This window comes from Mesoplodon bidens (assembly GCF_964165515.1).
Source record: "Mesoplodon bidens genome assembly, chromosome: 13".
NCBI lineage: Eukaryota > Metazoa > Chordata > Mammalia > Artiodactyla > Ziphiidae > Mesoplodon > Mesoplodon bidens.
Genome location: NC_138169.1, coordinates 79,158,410 through 79,178,008, shown reverse-complemented (window position 1 = coordinate 79,178,008; position 19,599 = coordinate 79,158,410). Strand labels below are relative to the sequence as shown.

The window sequence follows — 19,599 nt, the reverse complement described above, 5'->3', positions numbered from 1 at the left end:
TTGCCTCTATTATCAATAGTCTCAAAACTCCCAGCATTCGAATAAAGGATATTAAACTTGAGAATTCATTTAATATGTTAAATATCTCCAACCTGCGTTCACCTCATAGAAAAACCCCTATATCTTGTGGGGATGTAGTTATCACCTATGCTTCTATCAATTTTGAGAAGAATGGACACCAAAGTTTCTATCATCCAAATATTATTTCTAAACCATAAACTCTGTAGCTTCCACTTATAACTTGAGTGTATCTTTATTTTTTATTTCTTTTAAATTTTTTTCTTCCAGTTTCATTGGGATATAATCGACATACAGCACTATATAAGTTTAAGGTTACAGCATGATGACTTGACTTACATACAACATGAAATGCTTACCACAATTCAGTGTATTTTAAAATATTTATAACTCTTGCTTAGCTTTCACTAAATAGCCTCATATATATGTATTTGGTATTTCGTGAATTATTCTGATATTCCTATGTCTCCCTTTCACTCATTCATACATTCAGCAATTAATCTGGAGGACCTGCATGCGTTGCTCTATCTCAGGAAATACAGTATATAAACAAAATATTTTGAAAGGTAGCAATCTATAATAAGTATTTAGGAGAAAACCAACAAATTGCTATTCTCAGTGAAGGAAACTGGGACAGGTGTGGGAAGAGACTGAGGAATTATCTTGAGAAGAGGTGGAAACCTGGGCAAGGACCAGGAGTAGACAAACCATGGAAAATAGTCACAGTGGTCATCATATTTCTTAATCACAAGGACTTGAGATACCCCCAGTATTAAAGGGGTTCCCTATCTTCTACCAGCCCCTCTGGACATGGAAAAAGCGAGAATTTATGTGTGAGACATTAGCTAATGATAAAGTTACCTGAAGGGGGAAAAAAAATCCTTAACCAAGAAAAATAAAGAAAATACGGGCACTTTTTAGAGTGAGTGGGGGAAATTGTCTCTGAATTAGAACCTGGGAGGGCTGAGTGAGCCCAAAGAGAGAAAGGGTTCTGAAGAAGCCGGGAGAAGCACACTCTTTGCAGCTCTGGATCTACTGGCTTAAGGACAGAGAAATACAGTTGCCTGAATCAATTAGAGGCTGAACAGGAAAGAAAAAGACTGGTGTTTCTCTAATCATGACCCAAAGTTATCTTTAAAGCAACTTCTGCTGCAGTTAGTGGTGTGCACGCTCACAATGACCCCTCTAGTTTCTATAAATTACAACCTAAAATACTTGACCTCTTTCACTGTAATGTTGGAGTGACCAATGAAAGAGATCACTTCCATATTTTTGCAGCACTAGCAGTTAAAGCTTCTGCCCTCTCCATTTCTTATGCAGACACCTCCAAATCTCAATAACCAGCCTCAATCCTTTTTCTGAGATTTCCTAAACTACTCCAGATACCAGCAATATGTTCAACTAAAGCTCAGAATATCCAAAAGCAGATTCATCAACCTGTCCCTCCCTCTAAATATACTGAGAATGTAAAACATATACATTTTTTTCCTAATCCTCAAACAGCTATGTAAGGTCATGTGTGACAGAGACTTTTACTTGCACACCTAATATCCACTTGCCCTTAGTTCTTATTAATAGATCCCTGCTTTTGTTGGAGGTAACCATGTGTCCAGCTGAAAAACTACACTTGCTAGCCTCCCTGTAGATGCAATGTCCTTACAGCTAAGGTTTAACAAATGAGATGCAAAAGAAAGTTGTGTTGAGCATCATTGAAAAACTCCCTCAGGATAGGACAGAGTTGCTAATTCAGCTGGCATTTGATTTTTGCCCCTTCCCCTCTATCTCATGTGGGACATGAACACAGTGGAAAGCAACCCAAAAGTCACCTTGTAAATATGAGGTGATGAGTGCCTGACAGAAGAAGCCAAGCCCATGATGACATTATCCTGCCAAATTGTCAGTCTTTGACTGCCTGGCTCCAGACTTCTCATTGGTAAGTCATTAGTGTTAACCTTTGTTTCAACCAGCCAAGCACAATTTCTAACTAAGGCAAGCAGGTACCATTATTGCTGTATGTCAGTATTGGACTTTTAAAGTCTCACAGCTGGTTGTTGATGGAACCAGGATTCAGAACCGTGTCTGTCTGAACCATCTTTCCAGTATATATCACATCGCACATAGAGGAGCTTTTAGTCTCTACTACCTACAACTCTAGAATTCAGCCTATTTTCATTTTTTTCCACTGCTCTATCTAAAACTCTAAGACAGTTACACTGATGTATTAATTGATTAAATGACAATATGGTGTGTATCTCCATTTAGGTGCCTTTCCTCATGTTGGCCCTTCTTTACTCCTATGTTTCCTCCTTCCAATTACTGTAGTCCTACAACTCCTTAAAGACAATCCTCTGCCTTGGTAAGGCACCAAGCCTTCCGACTTACTTCAGAAATTGAGCCTTTTTAAGAAAGCCTGCAGTATACGGGGCCCATGGACTTCACTACAAGCTCCCTGTGCTGCACCACCACGAACCACAGACTGGGCAATATTTATAGCCACAATCTTGCAGCAAACCTACCGTACTAATTTGGGCTTTTCATTCGCCATTTGTACTCTTCTGTTTCTTTATCTGCAAAATGAGAAAATTTTACAAGATGATTTCTCATTTCCAGATTTAACATTGGATTTTTTAAATAAGTTTTCACCTAAGATCTCTCCTCCAGCTAGATAACAAGTGGGTTGGGACCACATCTTATACATCTGAATATCCTCAGTGTTCTGTGCGTCTGAAACAAAATCAATCCCCTAATAAATGCCTGTAGTTACCAGTGCTGCTGTTCAATAAGCTGCGAAGATCGACTAAAATGGCCCTCTCCATATTCACAAGTAGTATTCGTATCACCCAGCTATGGATATACATGTTGATATTCACAAATAGAGTATGAAGGTGAGTGGGCTACATTAACACAAATGCTACTCCCTATATGGAAAGGTAACATAATAAACACCGACAAATCTGATCAATAGAAATAACTGAATCATTTGAGTTGAAACCTTAATCGCTTAAGAAATTTATGCACATGTGCATGCGTGTGTGTGTGTGTGTGTGTGTGTGTGTGTGTGTGTGTTGCTATGAGCAGTGTACAGGTTTTGATACCGAACTTGCTAAAATCCTAGAACCACATTTTCTAACTAGAGTCATGTTTATTTATAACAGCGGAATGTTAACGCTTGCCTTATAGGGATTTAATGAGAAATAAATTACTTCAAATAAGCTATTGAGTTCAGTACTTAGTGGTGCCACTGTCTGCAGCCTCACCCCCTTCTTCGGATAACGGCAACTCAATTTCCCCTTGTGGATTTCAAGCTTCCCGATCTCATGCAATCTTGATGGGACTCACCATGAAAATGCCCAGAACTTCCTGGGTAAGAGATGGACACGTGTCCTAAGACAGGACTAAAAAAACTTTCCAAGAAATGTGAACCTTAAACAGAGCCATGAGGACAACGAAGTTGCCGGTGGTCCATCCACTGCCACGTTCAGGAGAGACTCACTCTTGCTACTCGTATTTAAAGAGAAACCTTCCTCCTCTCTTTTCTGAAGACTGGCTGTTCAACCTTCCCTTTAATTCTGTGAGATAGTCACATAATTTAGATTAAAATAATATGTACAAATACATGCATGTATACAAGCCACTTAAAGTACACACTGACTTATTCGAACACCCCACGTGTGCTCAGACTAGTCACACTACAGAATGTAATATCCGATACTATTTTATCCCCTTTTTTCTGAGGACATACCATACCAGGAATGCCAAAAGAGCCTGCAGGTAAATATTATTATCATCCTTGTATCCTTGAACATAAATACAACTCTAGCTCTGTATTTGGATTGTTAGAAATGCTGAAAATGATCTCCATCACTTCTTAATCACCCTTCTTCAAATCTGATCTTACTTGTAATAATACGTTTCAATTCATTGGCTGTTTTAAGCACAGGGACTTTGGGCTTGCTGTGTTGCCTACAGAATAAATGTGCTGATTTCATAAGACAGCACTAGACTCTTAGGCTAGAACTACATAAAACATAAACAGACCTTAAGTAATTCTTTGGCTTGTCCAAATCCTGCCATCCCTCAAAGTCCAGCTTATGCTTACACTCCTTCAAATGAAGTCTCATGTCCAATGACCTTGGAGTGATTAGTATTTATCTCACAATTTGCCCTCTGACAGAGCTGGCACTTTTCCCCCTTGTATTGTTTAACTATTATGGAATCTCATTTCTTCAGCCAGATTGCAAGTTCCTTGAGGTGAGGGGAAATGTTTTATTCATCTTTGTTTTTCCTGTATTTTCCCAGTGTCGTGCACAAAGCAGGTTCTTAATCAATGTATGTTGATTCACTGATCAGCCTATGGATGCTGACATGAAGAAATAACAGTCCTCTGAACACTAGGCTGTTCTTATAGTTTTTACCATCTTACTGACGAGAAACACAGAAGCAAAGCTTTTACCATTCAGAAAAATGATCAGAATCAGCAGAACACAATCTGTCCTTCCAAGTTCAATAGATAGAGCCTGATATTTGGTAGTTGGGGCCACAATTTACATGAAGTGGTAGGCAACTACATAAAAAATAAAAAGCCAGAAACATGCTGGCCCTCAATTACCCACTTTTGCTTTCAGAAAAATCTCTTTTTTTCCTACATAATCTCAAGTATTACCTAATTTCCAGCTTTGGCTTCTAGTTTTCATATCAGGAAAGATGAAGGCAAAGTGTACATGAAATGGTGGGCCAGGTAAGCCCTCTGGATAGTGGGCAAGCCATAACGAGACATACCAATTCACAAAGGTGTTATATTCTGGCCAGCCACTGGGCTCCGGGTTCATTTAACCTTTCAATCTACTTTTACTATACTTCTAAACAGTCAAATGGAACCAAATGGTAAGGTTCCAACAGTAATGTAGATGCCCTCATCTTGTTTTGAGGAAAGGGCAGATGCAAAGAGCTTTTGGTTGGTACATTAATGGAATAGGTTAAAAAAGGAAAAAAACCTAGGCAAGGCATGGGTCATATGGGAAGAAGATCTCAATTTACCTTGCTGGAGGCAAGTACATGTATTTCTTTCTAGAATTCTAATCTCTTGCCCCATATATCAGAAAATATTCCAAATGTAAATGGCATATGCTAGATTTCAGTATTACGCTACAAAGAATGTCAATGAATTCAAACACTGATTATCCACCCTCCCGTACTCTTTTACAATTCAAATACTATTGGCCTAATTTTAAACAATTACGATGAAACAAATACTGCTTTTCCATTCCTCTAAGAACTACAATATTCCTAAAGGTGCAGAAGCACAAAGCTCACAACTGTAAGAGTCCTCAGCTTCCATCTCAGCCTGGAGATTCACTTTTCCTAGGACCTCGGCAGACTGTGTGATCTACTCCTGAACTGGCCTCTGTTGAAGAAGGCTTACATTTTGATAGTTACTTGAGTGCCCAATGCCAATACATGTTTATGTCCATTAAACGACTATGTAATATTTTCTACATTTTGGAAAATATGTGAATACTAACCAACGTTCAACACAGATTGCCAATACAGTTGCTTGTAAATGTCTCTCTTCATTGACTTTATTGACCTTGAAATAAAAATGCCATGAAAACAATAAACTATAATAATAGCGATGTACAATGACAGTACATCCTAATAGTTTAGTCATTATTGACAGTTTAAAAGCATCAGTTATTTTCCCTTTCTCACCTAATCTTCAAAAACCTTGGGACAAAGCAGGGATTAAGTGTTGGTTTTCCTTTTTACTGGGTTATATGGAAACTTAGGAGGCTAAGTGACATCCCCTAGGATACTCAGAAAACAGCAGTGCTGGGAAGAGAACCAGTCTTCTAGAGAATGTTACTGCTAGGAGTACCCATCAACTCACCAAACTACACCACGAGGAGGCTGGCCTCTTATAAGAGATCATAAATGGATAGGAAGAGAGAAATATGTGAGAGACAAATTCAGAAGCAAATAAGCTATGAGTGATTGTTCTGACCTTATGAAAAATAGTGCAAGGCAAAGAAACGTTGCAAGAATACAAGCATTAAGCCTAAGTCAAGAAATTCATTTTACAAAAGCAAAAGAAATATTCACACACACACAACATAACATGTCAGTTCACTCTGAACAAAATCTCTCCCTATGTGTGCAACTTAGAGATTAGAAAAGGATGTAAGAGGTACTAACCTGAACTTTCAAGGTCACCTTGATTAGTTTTAAGAAAATAAAAATGAGGTAAAAATACAGCACTGGCCAGCTGCTTTTTCACTGATGGAAGTCACAGAGATCTTCACCTCCAAGATTAGCAGAATGAAGCCATTGGCCCTTTCTCTGTGCCTCAGGGAGCAGACACAGAACTCACTTCACCTCTAACTCAAGTCACTACCCACTTGGTCCTACTCTCCCTTCTCCTTTCCCAAGTTATTATATAACATTGCACTTTTTCCAAGTAAAATATTATTAAAAGTGAGATATTTACACTGAAAGGCTTTAACAGGATAATACACAAGGAAATGGGTAAAGAAAAAAATTTAAAAATAAGATTAAAATATCAATAGAATAAATCAAAATTTTCTTAAATCCTCTCATTCACTGAAGTACTGAATTACGATACGTATTAGTGTGTCTCTTTATTTTTCCAGATCCTCAATTTTATGAAAGCATTCTCTCTTTCTCCCCAGTAAATTAAGTGATTTAAGCAGAAGTCAGACTACCCTGAGTAGCTGATCTATTACTACGATTGTACCGTGGTTGGTTGTTCTTGGGGGAAAGGAGACAAGTATGTCACTAGAGTTGCAATGCTATAACAAAACCCAAATTCAGATTTGTGCACATCAGTGGGACTTGGTAGATGGAGCTGAGCTTAAGTCAGGGAGTTGTTTGACAATGAAGCCTGGGCTATTACAGGGAGGAGGCAAAGGCTTATTCCATCTGAGTACATCTGTGACCCACAGATATTCGAGTGCACAGAAGGCTACATTCTTAGAAGTGGTTTATGACCACTTCATTAAGAGTAAGATAGCCTCCATATAGCCTGAATTTGTTGTAAAGACAGAGAAGCAATGAGTATGACTTCATTTTTGGAATAAAAATTGGTTTATACCCATTCTTTACTAGGCTATGATATTACTGTCAAATAAAAGAGAAGGAAAGGAGAGTACTAATTACATATACACACACATATATATGATTATTATTTACATGTAAGTAATAAAATGATATTTAATATTATTAAATGTGTGTAACTATTTATATAAGTAATAAGCCTAAATCGCTTATTATTTTAGGAGGAAAAAAGATTATGAGCTCTTCTTAACTAAAAGTCATTGTCTAATGTATAGATATTTTTCTTGATACTCTGGTAAGCCATGTCCAGACTTAGTTCAGAAGTTAGCTCAAAAGCACTTAGCATCATTAAATATCAGTTAAATCTAAAAGTTAAATCTGTTGTTAGCTTTTGTAATCAAAATCCAAATCATGACTCTGAAAAATATTACTTATGAACCCAAATTAAGACAGGAAACACAATGTAATTTCTGGTATGTTCTATATACTCATTTAAATATTATTAAATATTTACTTAAAAAGACATGCTTTATCATATACACACACACAAATACATGCATATACAAAAACATGCCTGTAGCTCTCAGATTGTAAAACTATAGTAAAAAGTGTGAACTGGAATGTTGTGATATTTTGAAACACTTACATATCATCATTCTGTTAGTGCTACAGAGTTGGTTATAACAATGTGCCTACTCTCTCTACAGGACTATTGAAAGGACATTTTTAAATAGTCCTTATATATAGATACGGTATTATTTTATTTTTTATAAGTGGAATTAAGAAACTAACAAACATATACTATCCATATAGACCAATATAAAAAAGAGTTGTTGAAAAATTAACCCCTAATTTAATTGTGTATAAAATTAGTTTTCTAACATCTGCATTTATCCTACAACAAGGACATGCATCACTTTCTCTCTGAACACAGTTTGTGTTGAAAGAGCTCAGGATAACTGGCTGAAGAGGCACATCAGCTCTGCTTGTGGATGACAATGGTGCCTAAAGATACTGCCACACAATAATGGCCTTGGATAATCAGGTGACACATGTTCGAATTACTAAAATGTTGCACTGTTCTGATGTTGTTTCACTTCTGCAGCTATGGCTCAATAGTATACAAAACTGGTTTTTCTTAGCTATGACCCCAAAGCATCATAACGTAGAGACATGAGTTGTGAATAAAGGCACATTGTTGCAAAATTACAGAAGAGGAGGGCAATGAGCTCTTACCTCACAGGGCTGTTGGAAGAATCTGGGTCGTGAGCTGCTACGGTCCCAATGATATTCCCAACTTGGGTAGCTTCTGACACCTCCATGGGGTACAGCGGTGAGGAAAATACAGGGGGCTCGTCCACATCTTCCACAATGATCTTCACGGTTGTCGTGTCGCTGAACGGTCCCAAGCTTAGAAAGCGAGGGTCAGCATCTCTGTTTGCAGCTTCTATCCGTAGCGTGTAACTTGTTTTGGCTTCAAAATCCAAGTCCTATAAAGAAAGTTGTTAGGAAAATTAAATTAAGGCAAAGCAGAGCCTTTTCATTCATGCACATGAATAAGCATAGTATGGACTCAGCCAGGAAAATGCACCATCAGCATTCAAAAGTAATAAATACTAATGCCAATCAGAATCCTTGCTGTTTTCTGGCTCATAGACAATGGTAAGTACCTTTGAGCTAACTTAATCCACTCTGCCACCGTACGCTGCATGGGCAAATGCAGGTCTTTAGAACATTCTTTGAATGACAACTGATATGATTTTAGAATCTTTTCCAAGAGGACCTCAAGGTAGTATTCTTCAAGCATGTAATTTAACTGCAGTATCCAGGGGTGCACATTAAAAAGGAAGAAAAATATAACTTTCCATTGAATTTCTCATTTACAAGGTCATTTTCATTGATTTGGGGGACTCCTTTACAATCCTTAACTTTCAAGTGTTCCAAATGCAGCTGTAGCAGAAGAGGTGGCATATCGAGGTTATACAGCCTGAACACATAGTTGATTCTTCTTGATGAAGCACCCACTGTTTCTCTCTTCAGTATTCCGCCATCAGTATACACTGTATCTCTATTTGTATTAGAGGGTTGACAGTTATATTCTAGAATCACCATTCTGCAACTTTTCAACAGGATTAACATGCTAACACTTTTCTCAAAAAGAGTGACCCAAGTCAAACTATATGGTAGCTTAAAAAATTGTAAGGGCAATTAAATGTTGTACTAATGAAGCACCATCTGTGAAAAAAAGAATTCTATGCCCAACAGGTAGAACTTGTCTGTGACAATCACATGCTTCTCTTTCTTCAGGGGGTACAGAAAGTCCCAGCTTGTTGTGACTTTGAATCTCAATCTCACCACTAAAAAACTGTCCCAAAATATTTGTTACATTTAATGATATAAAAACAAAAACTTTAGAAACCAGTAGAAATACTAGCACATATAAAGCATAATTTACTTGTCATTTTTACGTGTTATTTAATAAAAAAGCATTAAGAAAAATGGGCTAAAATGTACTGCTGAGAATTGTAATCTAAATTTATCCATCGTGTGTATGGGCATATGTGTGCTATATATGCAATATATATAACAAAAGGTACATACACTTATATAAAATATAACAACACATATATATAAAATATAAAAATATATACTATATGTGTGTTGTGTGTGTTTCCACATAAATAGGACATGAAGAGATTCCATGGCTCATCTCTTTTTTTTATATGAAAAATATGTAAACCAATACTCAGAACAGTTTCACAATATCTAGGCCAGAGAGAGCTTTACTCAAATGTTTATCTGCTTAACAGCTGTCTCATCTAGTAGATTGTAACCTCCAAACTGTTTTGTTCAGTACTAGCATTCCCAGAATTGCCTGTTCTGAATTTGGTACATTGAAAGAACTCAATACATTCTTAATGAATTAGGAAAAGCTAGAATGTAGCTATCCAGGCCTCAAGAGCCTCAAAACGGAACTACACCTTTGCCCCAGAGAATCCAGAGGGCTCGAGTGGGAGGTAGAGGAAGAAAGAACCAGGTATATTGTTTTTCTTGACTATAAAAAACTTCTTATAATTACTGTGGGAAAACCAAGTTTTAATGCTTATCTGAGGTCTCACATGAAAATCCTGGGGCACGTGCTACACAGCGCCATAAACAGCACCTTATTAATAAAATCAGTGATATTTTTATGAGGCTACCTTTTTTGTCTGTCTATTATCTAAAAATATTTCTACCCCAATGGTCTTCAACCAAAGGTAAGAATCAGAACCACTAAGGGGAACTTTCTAACACATTCCTGGCTCCTTCCAAGAAGATTTTGATTCAGCAGACCCAGGATGAGTCACAAGCATATGTATTTTGAAAAGGCTCTTCAAGTAATTGTGCTGCAAATCCTCTTCTAAGAAACTTGACCTCTTTGTTATAATTTTCTGGGGCCTATACATGTAATCCGATATTGAATTTGGGTTCTGCTAAAAATAAAACAAAGCATTCTTATTTACCTAAATGCATTTACTTAAGACACTCTAAACATACTCACACATAGCATGAATGTGAACCTATTCAGTTTGTAGTCTTTTTTATTTTTATTTTTCAGCCACACCATGCATCTTGCGGGATCTTAGTTCCCCGACCAGGGATTGAACCTGCGCCCTCGGCAGTGGAAGTGTGGAGTCCTAACCACTGGACCTCCAGGGAATCCCCTCAGTTTGTTCTTATAGTATTTATAAAATGGATAAATTAGGAGAGAAATATTACTTTTATATATTGTGTCTATGTAAGATAGACTATATTAAAAAAAACACCGTTTACCATCTTCTTTTCAATTGACTCAAAGCCACAACTTTTTTAAAAAATTTAATTAATTTATTTTTGGCTGTGTTGGGTCTTCGTTGCTGCGCACAGGCTTTCTCTAGTTGCGGTGAGCGGGGGCTACTCTTTGGTGCAGTGCGCAGACTTCTCATCGCGGTGGCTTCTCTTGTTGCGGAGCACGGGCTCTAGGCGCGTGGGCTTTGGTAGCTGTGGTGCGCGGGCTCAGCAGTTGTGGCTCGCGGGCTCTGGAGCGCAGGCTCAGTAGTTGTGGTGCACGGGCTTAGTTGCTCCGCAGCATGGGGGAATCTTCCCAGGCCAGGGATCAATCCCGTGTCCCCTGCATTGGCAGGCTGATTCTCAACCACTATGCTGCCAGGGAAGTCCAAAACCACAACTTTTAAGATATTCATTCAGGTTTACCAAAGGGACAGCTAGTCCTTCTGTATTCGAGTAAAAGTTTGACTGACTTATGAAAGAATAATTTACATTTACTGCACAAACGAATGCAATTATTTTATGGCAACTTGTTTTTTTAAATGTGTCTAAAAGGCAACAACATGCAGTAAAGACATCTGGATGCTGCCAAGTCATAAAGAAACACAGGATCATGCGTGATGATTGGTTGCCTAAAAGCTATTCTGAAAATCGAGCAATAAAAGAATTCATATGAAAGCCTATGAATCAAGATTCCAGACAGAAGGAAGTGCCACACAAAATGATTTTCAGAGCAAACCAGAATAAGCCAGACTAGTTTTCAAAGAAGGGTGTGGTGTGATGGATAGGATGGTTAAGCAAATTGAAGAAAAGGCTTTTGCAATAAAATGTTAATTCCTGTTTCTCTTTCTGATTGATTTCTACAAAAGCAATACAGTCCATAACTATTAGATTTAATGAGCAAGGTTATACTCGGGGAAAGAAAGTTAAAATAATAACTGGGGAAAGACAAAGAAGAAGGAAAGGGAAGGAGATAAAGGTAATGTCTAAACAGATTCTATTCAATACTTGAAACTACAGAGCATTGGAGACTAGATATATTTGGAAATTTGACCAAAACACAGTTCAAGCTGCAGCTCACAAGAAAATAAATATGTAGGATTATTAAGAACCTGAAACCAATTATTGTCACTTTGACCCAAACTAGCGATGCCACAGAGAAGTTCCTTTTTCATCTGTCAAGTGACATCTATGTCAGAGATGCTGAAAGAGAAAGCAGCTTGTTGGACATATTCTTTCCCTAAACTATCAAATAGGGTTGTTGAAATTTATTGCCATCAAAGGATGATGAACTTTAGGATAAAAACAATAAGCATTAGAACTAAGACAGTGGTCAGCAACATTTTCCTGTAAAGACCAGATAGTAAATATGTAGGCTTTGCAGGCACCATGTCCTCGGCCACAGGTAAATGGACTAGCTTGGCTGTGTGCCAGTAACACTTCGTTTACAGACAGGAAGTTTGAATTCTATTTAACTTTCACGTATCTTTTTTTTTTTTAATTTTTTTCAGTCACTTAAAAATGTAAAACCATCGTTAGCTCTTGAGCTGTCCAGAGACAGGCAGGCAGTTGTTTGCCAATCCGTGGTCTAAGGAGCCCCAAATAATAAGCTTCTCTTTCCAGATCAGAGGTTCACCCCTCTTCTTCTCACCTTTTTTTTTTTTTTTACTACAATTAAAATGAACTATTCACTATAAACATCATACTTTGTCCCTTCTAGTGTGTATCACCTGCTGCTCCCTCCTTCTCACATAACTTTGTCTGCCATTTTTCTTACTGAACTCTTTTGGAGACCAGCTATCTTCTTCTTTATGAGTGATCTCATAATCCCCTCACCTAAAAATAAAACTTCTTTATATTTGTAGAGAGCTAACTCCAAAAAAAAGTTTTACACACATTTTTAAGGTGCATTTTAAAAGACAGAAGAAGGTTGGTATTATTGAAACTAAGTAGCAAAGAGCTCCAGTGAAAGCCCAAAATTTTATGCGAACTTAGGGGCAGACACACTATGTGAATTCCAAGCCACATCTGTCCACCACCCATGCCGTTTCTGCTAGAACAAGCAGGCATTGTTCAAACTCTAAGAGCAATTAGGGCCTCATGCTGTATGGCATTATCACATCTAGGTATCTGCCTACCTCACCAAGTAAGTAGGATTGCTGTAAATTATTTATAAATTTAAAGCATCTGGAACAGTCATGGACACAGAGTAATTACTGTATAAGCATTTGCTATTACTACTATACTATTATTAGCGCCATGATTTCCAGCAGATTATGAGCAAATCAAATGGAAAGTAAAGATTATGTCTTTCTCTTCTGTTTCCCCCATGACACCTCGGCCTATATCTTTGGCAAAGTCAGTTTATAGTATTCATCTGTTACATTCAAAACAATTAAGTATCATAAACAGGGGAGACCCATCAGTTCCCCCCTGCCATTTTTAGCTTCCTCAATAGTAAAAACCTAAGTTAAAATATCATCTTGAATTCATTTAATAAAATCATTACACTGCATTTTTCTTTCTGCATATAGCTCGCCTTCTGGTCTATAGCCAAACACGCTCTTGTTAAGCTCAATGACCTCCTTTAGATCTTGTACTTTGGGCCAATGCTGTTGTTGATGTTTCAGGGACTGATCCAAGTTACATCGTTCAGGAAATTCTTCCTTCTGTTCCTGTAACCACGGCATGGTGCCATTGGGGCTGGGGTGTGAGTGTGTGTGTATGCACGTTGACACTGTCTATGTATATAGTGTCTTATGTTTAATACTGATTTTGTACAAAAGCACTGAGACCATTCATCATCTTTAAAAGCATTTCTTTCTCTGGAGCTTCCAGCTGTCTTTGGGATCAAAGCATATACTCCGTGGCTTTCAATATCCTCCCTACTTGATCAAATCAATACAAATCATTTTTCCTACATAAATGGGCTTAAATGAAACTGTACCAATGCAAAAGAACCCACAATCATAACTTTCCCTTTATGATTAATTTATTCTAAATAAATCTACTGCCCAGAACCTTAGAAGTAATCTACAACCTTGGACAAGGTATCTCAGCAAAGAACAATTTTGTACATTTAAATACAATAAGAATTCTAAAGTTTTTCCCTAAGTACTTTCCAAAAGCAAAAAAACGTCATTATTATGTACAACTGCACTACTGCTTTTATTTCCCCCCCGTCCCTGGGTTATGCCCAAGAAGGCCTTATTATCTCTGTCAGCTTGACTAAATGTAGACAGGCTTCTTCCTGACTCTAGGGCCCTGACCTACCTTTTCTTAGAACCAATCTTCAGCAAGAGTCTTGCTCCAAGTTACAAAACTACCTGCTATCATGAAAATACAAGAAAATTTACTTTTCCTTTGGGTAAAGCAAACACAGTGTCACCTACACCCCTGCCCTCATTACACACACACACACACACACACACGCACGCACACACACACACTCCAGCTTTTACAAAATTCTCCAGGCCTTTGTTTCACCTGAGTTGAGTTTACACTGAATTCTCATCTCTCTCTCCTAACTGCAATATCCTTGAGGTCTGTCTTACTTGTTTAACTCTGTCCAGTGACATTTTTGCTTTCACAACTACAAGTGATTTTATCAGCAGCATGCAGCTTTTACCTGTCTTGAAATTTGTGTGAATCACAAAACCTATATCCAGATTTGGGCAATAAGTTATTTTTTTATAGGGAAGAGGGAAGAGAAAGATATGTTCTAAATTGTTTTATATATATATACACACACACATATATATAATTGTTATATATATATATATATATATATATATATATATGTAATAATTATGTATATAATGGTCCACGTTGAAGCCCTCAGAGAGGCTCAGGTGTGAAGGGGAGAAGACCTCTGGAAGTTTCGCCAGCTCTGTGGGTGTCCTCTACAAGGGACTGACCCTTTCATGTCTGTCTCACTGTGCTAGGCTTTGAGATCTATGAGAGAAGCCAAATGTATAATCTTACAGAGGTAGGTAGGTAGGTTACCAGTTGTTACAAGTAGGTAACAACTGTCTTAGGACAGAGATTCACTGACTGCTGAGTGAAGAAAGAAAAAAGAAAAAAAAATCTAAGAATAAATTATTTGAATGAGAGTCATTATTTTAGCTTTCAAAAAACCCATACTTTAACACTGCTGCTTCTCAGGTGCCTGATACAAACATTCACATTTTGCAAAGATCACTTCCACTACATAGAAAGTATCTGGTGCTCTACAGGTAAACTGGGACCCTGAGAAAGGGTCCAGTTTATGAGTAACTGCAGAAATGTTTAAGCCTAAGACATTAAATTATGTCAAGCTATTAGGAATAAAATAAGGATACAAATATCAGGAATTATTATTTCCATTATCTAGCTCCACGAGTGCCCTCTGAGCTCGTTAACATTTTAACCTAGATATAAAGATCACTGAATATTTTTTAAAAAGCAATTCAAGCAGGTATCCTAACACATCTCCATTTTGTAACTTTTAAAAAAAATTCTATGACCACCAACTAAATGCACACACATTTCAAATTGCTAATTGCACTTGTCTACAAAGAGGCCACCATAAACGGCTGAACGTATTTCCTGTGAACAATACACATTTATATAGTCCTTACCCTGCGCAGGTTATAGTTCTAAGAGTGAATTTAGGTAGGCTGTTTGGATTCTATAAGCAGAAGGTAGAAAACAAGCCTTGCCAATGACTATATTCCTGCCTAGCATCAAAAACCTGGTTCACAGTATAGCTCAGATTGATTCCCTTACTGTGCTGAGGCCCATATTTCCCAGCATGCACTACTGACTGGACCAGGAACTTCCATGAAAGGGTCTCGTTTTCAGGGAAGCTGAATCCAGATTATGACCCAAAGACAGTTTAGTTTATGTTTTCCTGGGGACCTTTATCAAATAGTGGCAACTATTAATTAATCTTGATCCACACAATTACTTTGTGGGTAGGATCCACTTATCACAGATAAGTGGATAATAAGATAATCCACTTATCACAGATATCCACTTATCACAGATCCAGCTGTGTTAGGATCCACTTATATATACACAGCTGACAGTGGAGAGGAGATTCAAGTGGAAGTCAGCAGATCTGAGATTCACCCTTACTTTTGCCACTTCATGTAAATGTAACCTGAAGGTTTTTTAGTTTCTCTGGAGCAGAGGTGGGACCCAAAATCTTTTTTCTTCTTTCACAGTATCCACAATATTTTATAGCTCCTCTCTTTTCATGTATTCCACGCCCCCATCACTCCTTGAATCTGGGTCACCTGGTCTTGCTTCGATCAATATAATGTGGTGGAAGTGATGTTGTGTCGGTTCCGGAAATCAGCTTCAGGAGACCATGGAGCTTTTGTTCTTGCAATTCATGGAACAAAGCCAGGTTAGCTGCTGGCTGCTGGAAGGCACACTTCCAGCCTCTCTTGTCATTCCAGCAGACAGACAGCCACCTCTACAGAGGCAGATCCACCAAGCTCACGAGTAACTGACCTCTGACCCATGTGTGAGCCCTCGTAAGACCACCCTGCTGAGGCCCCACCAAACTGCTGACCCATGAAATCATGACCTAAAGAAATAATGTGTTAAAGCACCAGCTTTGGGATGACTTGTTAGGTAGCAGCTGATACAATCACAAAGAGGAAGAGAACAAAAGTGGGTGACTTCACTTTTTGACATGTGATGGCTGCATATCCAGGGAAAATGAACCAAAACAGACTTGAAATGACTAAATGAACTAGTGGCAGAGAGATCAGATCTAGACGTGGAAATTTCCTTGAACTCCAGGCCTTTGACTCTTATCATTCCCTTATTGGTTGTGTCCTGCCTTTACTATATAACGTAGATTCCAGGATCCATCAATCCCCTCCCTCTACTGACAATATATGCAATTCTTTTTATTGATCTAAATATGAATTTTTATTTGCTTTGTTGATCAGTTATTTTTAAATTCTCTTAAAATATCTTAATCCTGGAAGAATATAATAAATTGCCTTTTCTGAATCTTTCTCTGCCCTAACTTAAATTTGTCAGTTTCACCAAGTAATGTCTAAAGCATTCTTTCCCTCATTTTATATGCATGCTAGAGCTGATGTTCTCAGTCGTCCCTTTCATTTTAATTGCCATGCATACGATATGACCCCCAAACCTAAGTTTGTACTCTAGAGCTCTCCTCTAAGCTACAAACCCTCATTCATGACCTTCTAGAAATACTTACCTAGACATCACAGGTAACGCAAATATATTGCAAACCATTTTAATCACCTCCACACTCCCATTCTAAAGGAACAGCACATTTTTCATCTAGCTACTCATACTAGAATCATTAGTTTTATCCTTAAATTCTCTCTCCAATTTTCCTTAGGTAATCACTAAATCCCCTCTTAACTACTTCTTAAATATCTCTTTCTTGGAATCCTACCCATTGAAACTAATCTAGGAAACAACACACCATGGAAAAAGACAGAAATAAGGAAAACTGTGCATTATCTGTGACTTGTACTAAGCGAAACAAAACAAAACAAAAAACCATGAAGGGCTCACTGGAATATGTCTTTGACATACACATATTCTGAGAAGATTGCTCTGATAACTGCCAAAATCAAAGAAAATGGAAAATACTCCTAAGGAACAGGGTCTTCGTCTCTTTGATCAACTTTCTTCAAAGAGTGTTGCTATCTTATTTTTTTAAGACCCTAAATTCATCTCTAATCTTGACTGTTCAAAAATAAGTAAATTTATACTCATTTATTATACTCGAAATATGTAGAGAAGAGTCTATACACATGCACCCATGTGCATGATGATTAAGATGATGTTAGGATCCACTTATATATACATAGTAACAATAGGTTGAACACATTGGAAAATATAATCTGAAATTCAGACGTTCACTAAATTAGAGTTATTATTTTAATCTAAAACAAAAATCCAAAATGTATGCTTTTTCACAGTCAAAGGAGACACATATCTTTCCTCCATTTTGAGAAATGTGCATCCACAGCAGCAGGATTACTTAAATAACATCTTTGAAAGAAAAAAAAATATAATGAAAAGAAGAAAAATAAATTGGAAATATTGTTGGTTTCATTTTCCTCTACCACACATCAACAGCATTTATGAAATACTGAAATACATACTTGACTCTGGGGATTACTGCAAGCAGCAGACAAAGGACACGTCTCAATAACAAGACAGCAAACCCAGAGCTCAGAAATCTGTGCAGCTGAGTGGAAGTTGGACAGGATGCGGCATATTCTAACCCTTCCTCTCCCACAGGGAATGGAGGCCATGTTATCAATACCTCCCCAACAATGCTCTATTATTTGATGGTTTTGACTTCATTCAACCTTATTTTAGGGTATGGAAAATGAGGAGGCTATGAAGATAGCACAGCAGAATGGGCCTGAAGAAGCTTAAATATGTTCTTTGACAGTATGATATCAGCCACCATACAAGTCATCCCTGTGCCAGAAAATGGATGTGTACTTATCCTTGAAAGGAAATGCATTTTGAAAAATGCTCATTTTTTACTGTACTGTAATCTATGTAGTAATGTATTTTATAGAAGCAAAATTCCATTAGATAATCCCAACTGAGGTCTTACATTGAAAACTGAAGTACGTTAAAGGTAAGATTGCCATACCTCAAAGGAAAAACAGAAGACTAAATTTCCTACATTGTAAATTCTGATGGGGAAATGTAAACAGAAAGAATTCTAGGTAGAAAGAAAGACACAGTTTTCACTCACGTGGGATAATACTTATGTTTATGCTTGGTGAATTTTGAGGCCCTATGTAAAACTGGTTTTAAAGGTTATCATCAAATCATTCATAAATGGCCACAGAAATAGATTGTACTTTGCTTTAATGGTTTAACACTGTGGTTTTGTTATCATTTTAAAAAATACCTAAAATATATAAGCATGTCTATTCTTAATGTATAGAAAGGATAATTGAATTCTGAAAAAATAATTCTATGGTAGCATCTATACAAATCTTTAGCCTTGTGGATTCTGCATATTTGGTCATATGCAGAATTTATATTTCTATATAAGACACTGGAGCAATAATAGCATACCTGAAGATAACTTTTTACAATTCTGTACTTCTTTTTGTTTTTCTAGCATATGTTTTAGAAAAAGATTGTTTTTCTGTTCTTCTCTCCCTGCTCCCAAGTTCACCCTATGCAAGTACAGCATATGTAGATGTTTCAAAATATGTTAATAATTTGCTCAAACTGGAATAAATCTCATTATAACCAAGACAGTGCATTGTTTATGAAAAAGCAATGGACTAAAGTTTTATTATACTATAGAGTAGAGAGAAAATAAGTTCAGATGATTATCAAGCATGGTTCACAGGTACAAAATAACTTAATTCCAATATAAATGACTAGCTAAATGGACATAGGAACTCTATTATCCAAATGTGAAGTAACACCCTGAGATACACATCATCAGAACAAATATACTTATGTCTTTAACAAAAAGCTCATCAACATCTTAGCAGTGTCTGGTTGTAAAGGTTTTCCTATAGTCAGGAGAGCCTGGAAAACCTATGAACAAATGGTTCATATTTATGGACTGTCCATAGCATTCTCTAGTTTATCTCAGTGAAAATTTTAAAATATTCTGAGAACAATGGAAGAAGGCTTCATTTGTCTTCTTTCAGAATTTCTTGGTTTTAATCAGAATGC

General features: G+C 37.2%; 1 protein-coding gene across 1 annotated transcript in view; it reads right to left on the bottom strand.

Moving 5' to 3' along the window:
* Positions 1-19,599, bottom strand: part of CDH7 (cadherin 7) — a gene marked incomplete at both ends in the record, with an annotated part of 110,192 nt that overhangs the window by 27,587 nt on the left and 63,006 nt on the right. The window contains one exon of the mRNA XM_081252485.1: positions 8,326-8,579. Within this exon, the coding sequence (XP_081108611.1) occupies positions 8,326-8,579 (254 nt within the window). The remainder of the gene's footprint in view (positions 1-8,325; positions 8,580-19,599) is intronic.